We start from the raw sequence: 10462 nt of genomic DNA, 5'->3' as shown, positions 1-10462 counted from the left end.
ATCTTTAGCACACCGCTATGGCAGCCCCAGGAGACTACCACAGGACATTAGCCAAGCCGTTTCTCTCCCTGTGAAAGTCAGCCCCCAACCTATATACCTAACAACCTACTGGGTGTCTCCATCTGTATATCCCATTGACTCTTTTTTTTTTTTTTAAGATTTATTTTATTTATTTGAAAGAGTTACAGAGAGAGGTAGAGACAGTGAAAGAGGTCTTGCATCTGCTGGTTCACTCCTGAGATGGCCGCAATGGCTGGAGCTGAGCCGATCTGAAGCCAGGAGCCAGGAGCTTCCTCCGGGTCTCCCATACAGGTGCAGGGGCCCAAGGACTTGTGCCATCGTCTACTGCTTTCCCAGGACAAAACAGAGAGCTGGATCAGAAGTGGAGCAGCCAGGTCTCCAACCGGCACCCATATGGGATGCCAGCGCTTCAGGCCAGGGCTTCAACCTGCTGCACCACAGTGCCCCACCCCCAACTTTGCCATTGACTTAGTACTCAGGTGTCCAAAACAGGACTCTGGCTGCTCTGTGCCTGTTCTTCCTTCAGGGCTCCCCATCTCAGCAAAGAGCAAACCTAGGACAAGCCCGAAATACAGTCGTCTTTCCAGACCCTGCACTCTCCCTCCACTTCCGCATCCTATCAGTACTAACATTCTATCCATCCTACCTCTTAACTCTCTTAACTCTCCTGCACTTTGAAAGGTTTCAGAACAACAAAAATTGGAAGAACAATATAATGAACACCTATATACCTTTCATAAAATAGCTCATTAATATTTTTTCTATTTGCTTTTACTTTCTCTCTGTATATATGATTTTCCCCTTGAACCATTTGAAAGTTAACTACAGTGGGAGTTTGGAGCAGTGGTTAAGACACTGCCTGCAATGCCCTCATCCTATCTCAGAGTGCCTGGTTCAAGTCTTGGCTCTGTTTCCTATTCCAGCTTCCTAATAATGCAAACCTGGGAGGCAACGGTGATAGCTCCAGTAACTGAGTTCCTACCATGCATTTAGGAGTCCTGGATTGAGTGCCTGGTTCCCAGCTTCAGCCTGACAGAGTCCCTGGCTGTTGCAGGCATTTGGAGGTAATCCAGCAGATTCTCTCTCTCTCATCTTTTTCTCTCTCTCTCTCAAATAAAAAAGACAAAAAACAAAAAGAAAATAAATGTTCAAATACTCTATTTTACCTAGAAACACTTAAGCATGCATTTTTAAGGATATTCTGCCACATAGCCTCAATATCATTATTGCACCCCAAAATAATATTATTTTGATAATCTAATATATACTGCTAATTTAAATTTGATCCATTGTCCATTACTTGTCTTCAATTTCTTCTTCCCCATCCTCAGACTACCCAGCATCTAATCAAAATCCCTGCATTGCGTAAGTGGCTTCAGATTCTTGCAGTGTGGAACAACTGCCCCACCACCCTTTTGTTCTTTTCCTTTTATGCCACTCAAGATTAAGATTCCAAATAAACTATCTTATAGAAGAGCCCACGGTCTGAACTTGTCTGATGTTTTTCCTCATATTTAGTTTCAGAGTACCTTTACCTCTTTGTCTTTCTGACATAAACCCATTAGTTTTTGAGATATTTCTTTCATATTGACACAATTATTTTAGATTCATATTGTTCTCTTTTTGCTCCAGTTCTGCAATTAAGCAAATTTGGTAAAGAATTCTAGTTTCTTTTGAGTAGAGTAGCATATTTAGAAACCAAGATCTAGAGGCCAGCTTTGTGGGTTAATGGATAAAGCCACTGCCTGGGACGCCAACATCCCATGTGAGTGCTGGTTCTTGACCCAGCTGCTCCACTTCCTGTCCAGCTCCATGCTAATGATCCTGGGAAGGCAGTGGAAGATGGCCCAACTGCTTTGGCCTATGCCACCCATGTGGAATACTGCAAGAAGTTCTTGACTCCTGGCTTTGGCCTGGACCAGCTCTGGCCATTGCTGCCAGTAGGGGAGTACATGAGAGTATGGAAGATCTCTCGTTCTCTGTTTCTCCTTCTCTCTCTGTAACTCTGCCTTTCAAATAAATAATCTTTAAAAAAAAAAAAAAGTCAATAAACAAAACCAAGATCTGGGTGATAGCTGTGCTCATTGTTATTAGGATGCCATCTCTGTTGAGGCCTATCAAAGAACAAGTTAAGGGGCAGGTGTTTGGCCTGACAGTTCTTGCAATGTCCACATCCCACACCAAAGTGCCTGGATGTGAGTCCCAGCCCCACTCATGATTCCAGCTTCCTGATAATCAGCGCCCTGGGAGGCAGTGGGTGATAGCACAAGTGGCTGAATGCCTGCTTGCCATGTGAGAGACCTGAATGGAGTTCCTGGCTCCTGGCTATGACCTAGCCAGGCCCTGACTGTTGTATCCATTTGGGCAGTGAACCAGCAGATGGAAGATCTCTTTCTATCTCTCCTCTCTCTTACTCTCTCTCACTCAGGCTTTTAAGTAAATATATAAATAAATAATTATTAAGTTTCTCGAAATACATTTTTCTCTGATTGTATTTCGATTTTACTGCACTTTAGCAGTAAATTGGAAATGAAGGCAGAGTTTGACTTCTACCCAGTCACTGGATATGAGATGCAGGCATGCTAAGTGGCAAATTAAACACTGTGCCAAACATTTACCTACCTTGAATATATTTCAATTTAATATATGGTGTTAGGCTAATTTGTTTCTGCTTACAAACAATTTTGTGGTTTTCCTTTTTACCCTTATTACTTTAAAAAAATTTTGTTCCTTTTTATTTAACTTCTATTTATTTATTCACTTATTTGAGAGAAACAGAGACAGACAGAAAGAGGTCCTATCTGCTGGTTCACCTCCCAAGTGTCCACAACAGCCAGGGCTGGGCCAGGCTGAAACCGGAAGCCAGAAACTTAATCTAGGTCTCCTAGAAGGATGGCAGGGACAAACTACCAGAGCTACCACCTGCTTCCTTCCAGTGTGTGCATTAGCAGGAAGCTGGAATCAGGAACAGATCTGGAACACAAACTCAGGTACTCTGACTTGGGATGTAGGTATCACAACCTGTGGTTTAACCATTAGGCCAAATGCTCACTCCAGGAAAGTCTTGTTTCCAACTGTATACCCTTACCCTATATACCCTTGGTCCCTAAGGAAAACAAACTCAGAGGACCCACATTTCCTGATTTGGAAACATAGCTGCAAAGTATATTAATAAAAATGAGTGTGGTATAGCATAGAATAGACATATGTAACAATGAAATAAGATTGAGAGTTTAGAAATAAATCCATACATATATGGCAACATTTTCAATAAGAGTGCAAAGAACATTTAATGAGAGAAAGTCTCTTCAACAAATGATGCCAGAACAACTGGATATCCACACACAGCAGAAGGAAGCTAGACTCCCAAAATCATATTATAGAAACAGTCAACTCAAAATGGATCAATGACCTAAATAAAAGAACAAAACAGCAACAAAGGGGTAAATCTTTGAGATTAGATTAGAAAATATAGGAATGAATTTTTACAACCTTGGACTGAACAATATATTCTTTTTTTTCTTTAACTTAATCATGTTGTGTTGTTTTAATTAAGTGCAAAGACTTTCCCAACATGTCACCTAGAGATCATTTCACCCACTGCTCTGCTTGGCAGCCAGTCTCTTGTCTCTCTCTTCAGCAATGGTGAGGCGGATCCCTTTTCCTCGAGGAAGAGATATCCATGGTTTGTTGCCTTTGCCGATGACAAAAATGTTGGAGAGCCGAGTGGCAAAGCTGTTGCCATTGGCATCCTTTACATGGACCACATCAAAAGAGCCAGGATGCCTCTCTCTGTTGGTGATCACACCAATTCTTCCCAGGTTTGCACCTCCAGTCACCATGCACAGATTACCAGTGTCAAACTTGATGAAATCGGTAATCTTGCCAGTCTCCAAATCAATCTGAATGGTGTCATTCATCTTGATGAGGGGATCAGGATAGCGAATGGTACGAGCATCATGGGTCACCAGATGCGGGATTCCTTTTGTGCCCACGAAGATCTTCCTCACTTTGCATAACTTGTACTTGGCCTCCTCAGGTGTAATACGATGAACAGCAAAGCGACCCTTGGTATCATAGATCAGACGGAAATTCTCTCCAGTCTTGTCAATGCTGATGACATCCATAAAACCAGCAGGGTAGGTTATATCAGCTCGGACTTTGCCATCAATCTTAATGAACCGCTGCATGCAAATCTTCTTTACTTCGTCTCCTGTCAGGGCATACTTCAGCTTGTTCCTTAGGAAAATGATGAGAGGAAGACATTCTCTAAGCTTGTGGGGACCAGTGGATGGACGAGGAGCAAACACACTGGTCAATTTATCCAGCATCCAATGCTTTGGAGCTGCTACTCGCTTCAGATGCTTCTTGGGACCACGAGCCATGGCTGCACTAGGAATAAAAGCGTGGACAATGTATTCTTAAATGATACCACAAGCACAATCACCAACAACTTAAGAAATTATATTTCATCTAAATTAAAAGGTTTTGTAGGGGCAGATATGGTGTAGCAGGTTAAGCTACTACTTGGGATGACTGCATCCAATCCAGCTCCTTGCTAACACTCTTGGGAAGCATCAAATGATTGCCCCAGTGCTTGGACATTTGTAACCCATGTAGGAGATCAGAATGGAGTTCCAAGCTCCTGTCTTTTTTTTTTTTATTTTAAGATTTATTTATTTGGGGCCATAAGTGTGGTGTAGGGGTTTAAGCTGCCACCTGTGGTGCTGGCATCACATATGGGTACCAGTTTGAGTTTTGGCTGCTCCAGTTCCGAACCAGCTCCCTGCTAATGTGCCCAGGAAAGCAGTGGAGGATGGCCCAAGTGCTTGGGGCCCTGCACCCACATGGGAGACCAGGAAGAAGCACCTGGCTCCTGGCTTTGGATCGGCGTAGCTGCAGCCGTGGCAGCCATTTGGGGGGGTGAACCAATGGAAGGAAGACCTGTCTCTCTCTCTCTCACTGTCTAATTTTATCTGTCAAATAAATAAATAAATAAAAAGAAAGTGTGTAGCCAAGGGCCGATGCTGTGGCATAGTAAGCTAAACCTCCACCTGCAGCACCGGCAGCCCATATGGGTGCCAGTTTGTGTCCCAGCTGCTCCTTTTCCAATCCAGCTCTCTGCTATGGCCTGGGAAAGCATTAGAAGATGGCCCAGGACCTTGGGCCCCTGCACCCATGTGGGAGACCCGGAAGATGCTCCTAGCTCCTGGCTTTGGGCCAACCTAGCATCAGCCATTGTGGCCATTTTGGGGAGTGAACCAGAGGACGGAAGCTCGTTCTCTCGTTCTCTCTCTCTCTCTCTCTCTCTCTCTCTCTCCCTACCTCTCTGCTTCTTTAACTTTGCCTTTCAAATAAAATAAACAAGTCTTCATTTGTATGAAAGATAGAGTTAGAGAGGGAGAGACAGAGAGAAATCTTCCATCCACTGGTTCACTCCCCAAATGGCTCCAGCAGCCAGGGCTGGTTCAGGCAGGAACCAGGAACTTCTTCTGGGTCTCCCATGTGGGTGGCAGGGTGGTACATGGGCCATCTTACACTGCTTTCCCAGGCACATTAGCTAGGCTGGATTGGAAGTGGAGCAGCCAAGACAGGAACTGGCACCATATGGAATGCCTGCATCACAGGTGGCAGCTTACCCTGATATGCCACAATGCATGACCCAGCCTCAACTATTGTAGGCATTTGGGGAACAACACATTAGATGGAATTGTGTTCCCTCTCTCTTACTCTGGCTTTCAAATAAATAAAAACTTCTGTGAATTAAAGGATACTATCAAGAAACTAAAAAGATCATTTAGGGATTGGGAGAAAATATTTGGACATTATATACCTAATAATTTAGTATCCTAACTGTCTAAAGAACTCTTACTACTCCTTAACAATAGGACAAACAGAGGGGCCAGCACTATGGCTCAGCAGGTTAAGCCACGGCCTGCAGTGCCAGCATCTCATATAGGTGCCAGTTTGATTCCTGGCGGTTCCACTTTGATCCAGCTCCCTCCTAATGTTCCTGGGAAAGCAGCAGAAAATGGCCCAAGTGCTTGGGCCTTTGCACCTACATGGGAGACCTAGAAGAGGCTCCTGGCTTCTGGCTTCAGCCTGGGCCAGCCCCAGTCATTGTGGCCATTTAGGGAGTGAACCAGCTGATTGAGGATCTCTTTCCCTCTTTGTAACTCTAACTTTCAAATACATAAATTTTAAAAAAATCCAACTTAAAAATGAGCAACCTGTATGTACTATTGGTGGGACTGTAAATTGGTATAACTATTATGGAAAACATCATGAAGTTTCCTCAAAAAATTAAAAATAGAACTACGTGGTGATCCAGCAATCCCATTTCTAGATATACTTGTATATTCAAAAGAATTGAAAGAAGGGTCATATAGAGATATTTGCACATTCATGTTAATACCATAATTATGGGGCTGGTGCTGTGGCACAGTAGTTAAAGCCATTGCCTGTGGCGCCAGCATCCCATGTGGGCATTGGTTCGAGTCTCAGCTGTTCCACTTTTTTAAAAAAATTTAATTAGTTTTTTTAAAAAGATTTATTTATTTACTTGAAAGTCAGAGAGAGGAGAGGCAGAGAGAGAGAGAGGTCTTCCTCTGCTGGTTCACTCCCCAGCTGGTCGCAACGGCTGGAGCTGCGCCAATCTGACGCCAGGAGCCTGGAATTTTTTCCAAGTCTCCCACGCAGGTGTAGGGGCCCAAGGACTTGGGCCATTTTCTACTGCTTTCCCAGGCCATAGCAGAGAGCTGGATTGGAAGTGGAGCAACCAGGTCTCAAACTGGTGCCCATATGAGATGCTGGCACTTCAGGCCAGGGTGTTAACCCGCTGTGCCACAGCACCGGCCTCAAGCTGTTCCACTTCTGATTCAGATCCCTATCTGGGAAGGCTGCAGAGCCTGGGGCCCTGCCACCCATGTGTGAGACCCAGAGGAGGCTCCTGGCTCCTGGCTTCATATCAGCACAGCTCCGGCTAGTGTGGCAACTTGGGGAGTGAACTGGGGCTTGGAGGATCTTTATCTCCTTCTCTCTGTAACTCTGCCTTTCAAATAAATCTGTTTTAAAAATTGCTTTATTAAAAAATACCATGATTATACACAATAACTAAAAGGTAGAAGCGACCCAAATGTCTACCGACAAATGAATAAAGAAAACGTGGTGGGGCTGTTGCTGCAGCGTAGCAGGTAAAGCCTCCGCCTGCAGTATTGGCATCCCATATGGCCTCAGGTTTGAGTCCTGGCTGCTCTCCTTCCAATCCAGCTATGCTATAACTTTGGAAAGCAGTGGAAGATGGCCCAAATCCTTGGTCCCCTGCATCTGTGTGGGAGACCCGGAAGCAGTTCTTGGCTCCTGGTTCAGATCAGCTTGGCTCCAGCTGTTGTGGTGATTTGGGGAGTGAACCAGCAGATGGAAGACTTTCTCTCTCTCTCTCTCTGCCTCTCAAATAAATAAATCTTTTTAAAAAACTTTAAAATGTGGTATATACATGCAATAGAAAATTATTTAGCTTTAAAGAGAAGGAAACATTGTCATATTATGTAACACAGTTGAACCTTGAGGATATTATGATCAGTCAAATAAGGCAGTCACAAAAAGATAACTACTATTTGATTCTACTTATAAGATATATTTGGGCAAAACCATGTAGACTGAAAGTAAAATGGTTACCAAGGGCTGTGGGAGGGGGAGGTGTGAGAAGTGTCTAATGAGTATGAAGTTTCTCCTTTTACAAGACAAAATAATTCTAGAGATTGTTCAGAAAAATGTGAACATATTTATAACACTGAGATGTACACTTAGAGCTAAGATAGTAATTTTTATGATACTTTTATCTGAAAGGCAAAGAGGGAGAAGGTGGAGGGGGGGGGAGAGGGATCGTCTACCTGCTGATTCACTTCCAAATGGCAACAGCTAGGACTGAGCCAGACTGAAGCCAGAAGCTTCTTCTGAGTCTCCCACATGGGTGTAAGGACCCAATTACTTGAGCTATCCTCTGCTGCTTTCCCAGGTGAATTAGCAGGGAGCTGGATCACAAGTGGAACAGCTGGGACTTGAACTGGTGCCTATATTGGATGCTGGCACTGCAGGTTGGGGCTTTTACTCACTGAGCCATAGCACTGCCCCCTCCATACATTTTTTTTTAAGAAAAAAAAAAAAAACCTGGGACACAGTCTTAGACTTTACTCTTTGCCTCACATTAATTCACTCCCACTACTTCAATAACTAGAGCCCCAAAATGGGGTGAGGACTAAAAGCTTGAATAGACAATTCTCCAAAGATGATCCACAAATTGGTCAAACACATGAAAAGTGGCTAATATCATTAGTCATTAGGGATATGCAAATGAAAACTACAATGTATTACCATACAACATTCATTAGCATGGCTAGAAAAAAAATAAAGAAAAAGAACAAGTGTGTTGGCCAAGATGTGGAGAAACTGGAGCCCCCATGGGTTGTTGGTGGGAATGTAAAATGGTTATATCCACTGTGAAAGTTTCACAATTTTTCCAGGATTTAAACATAGAATTAGTATATGATGCAGCCATTTCACTCCTAGGTATATACCTACATACACTGAAAACATGAATTCAAACATAGCTACACTATTTGCCAAAGTCAAAAGGTAGAAAAAGCTGAAAGGTCCATCAAATTGTGGTCTAATCATAAACAGTGGAAAATTATTGAACCATAAAAAGGAATGCAGTAGCGATACATGCTACAACATGGATGGACCTCAAAACATTAGAAGACACATACAAAAGGTCACATAATAGTCCATTTATATGAAATATATAGAATAGATAAAACCATAGGTATAAACACAGATTGGTGTCTGCAAGTAGCTGCTGGAAATAAGCCCCATGCTTAAGGGGCATGGGGTTTTCTTTCAGGGTAAGGAAAATACTTTGGAACTAGATAACTGCAATGGTGGCTACATAAAATTGTGAATGTATTAAGTGTCACGGACTTGTTCACTTTAAAATGATTAATTTTACATTGAGTCAATTTTAGAACAAAAATTACATAAAAGGCTTTAAAAAGTATCATTTTAGCAAACATTCTATGAATTAATGTAAGTTAATCAAACAGGATTCAGTAGAATCAACTTTGAACGCAAAGCAGGTCTAAATTCAAAACTTTGTAGTAAAGCAGATGGTATGCAAAAGTCTTGGAAAATAAACATTATTTTGTTTATATAATGTAGTTACATTTTTCTTGAAAATAAAATATGGAGAAAATACGTAATAGACAATAAATATTGCTTCCTTCAGTGTACTCATCAAGACTGTGGGCTTGAGTTAGATCACCTGGGTCCCCAACCTGCTTCTCCCAGAAATGTTCTAGAGGAATAATCAAATGCACCTTCTCTCTCCCACATCTTTCTGTACTACTAAGAGTTGCATCACTGTCATTTGAAGATTTACTAAGGGATGAGTGTTGTCTTGTGAGTTAAGCCACCATTTGGAATGCCTGCACCCCATCTCAGTGATTGGATCTAGTCCCCATCTTCACTTCTGATCTAGATTCCCTCTAATGCAACCTGGAGGCAGCAGATGATGGCTCAAATGCTTGGGCTCCTGTCACCCACAGGTGAGACCCCAGTGGAGTTCTGGTCTGGGCTTCAGGCTGGCCCAGACTTGGTTATTACAGGCATTTGGGAATTGAATGGAAAACTTTCTATCACTCTTTCGAGTAAATAAACATTTTAAAAAATATTTACTAGTCCTTTCTCACTATGCATCAAGCATCTGGGTGTGTCCGGGTATACTAAAATTGTCATCTAGTAGAGAAGGTAGACCATAAATAACACATTTACGTTTCATGATTAAGTACCACATAGAACAGCACTGTATTAGCCAATTAGTATGTGTGTTTTGGGTAGTGTGGTTGGGAAAGGTGTCTCTTACGAGGCTGCATTTAATATGAAAGACCGCCATGGCTTTAACGACGGTCAAAAGGCCAGTTAGAAACTGTTTACAGTTTGAGGCCCTGGCAAAGGTTTTGGACAGTATTTCACTGATATTTGATGCATTTCCAGTAGGGCAGTGATACTACTTTCCGTTTTTGAAAGATCGTAGAGACAACAGAGAAAGCAGGGAGACTTCAGAAGACATATGACGGTTCCGTGGACTTGGCGTAACCGCGGTTGTTGGCACGGGCGACAGACGACTGAGGTGGTCATTTTGTGATAGTCCGGTCCTGTCCTTCTACTCTTGGGTTATCGGATGCAGTGGCCGGGACTCAGCTGGGGCGCGGCCACGGAACAGCTAAAAGGCACAGGACAGCGCAGAAAATACTACTTACTGAAAGGATTATCTCTTACAACTAAACGTCGGCTCGCCTCACCAAACCTTTGCGAACGCCACAACTTCTTACTCAACGCTCGCGGAGTTCGCGTCTCTAGCGCCAACTAACCCCCCCACCGGAAG

At 43.1% G+C, this 10462-nt stretch overlaps 1 protein-coding gene across 1 annotated transcript; it reads right to left on the bottom strand.

Moving 5' to 3' along the window:
* Positions 1–3285: 3285 nt before the first annotated feature.
* Positions 3286–10453, bottom strand: LOC100338112 (small ribosomal subunit protein eS4-like). The gene is made up of 2 exons (XM_017341018.3): positions 10338–10453; positions 3286–4413 (listed from the first exon to the last, which is right to left on the bottom strand). Exon 2 carries the CDS (start codon positions 4404–4406, stop codon positions 3615–3617), a length of 792 nt encoding a protein of 263 aa, XP_017196507.1. The 5' UTR covers positions 4407–4413; positions 10338–10453; the 3' UTR covers positions 3286–3614.
* Positions 10454–10462: the final 9 nt, after the last annotated feature.

Source organism: Oryctolagus cuniculus, chromosome 1 (genome assembly GCF_964237555.1).
Source record: "Oryctolagus cuniculus chromosome 1, mOryCun1.1, whole genome shotgun sequence".
NCBI classification, from domain to species: domain Eukaryota; kingdom Metazoa; phylum Chordata; class Mammalia; order Lagomorpha; family Leporidae; genus Oryctolagus; species Oryctolagus cuniculus.
This window is presented reverse-complemented; position numbering and strand designations above follow the sequence as displayed.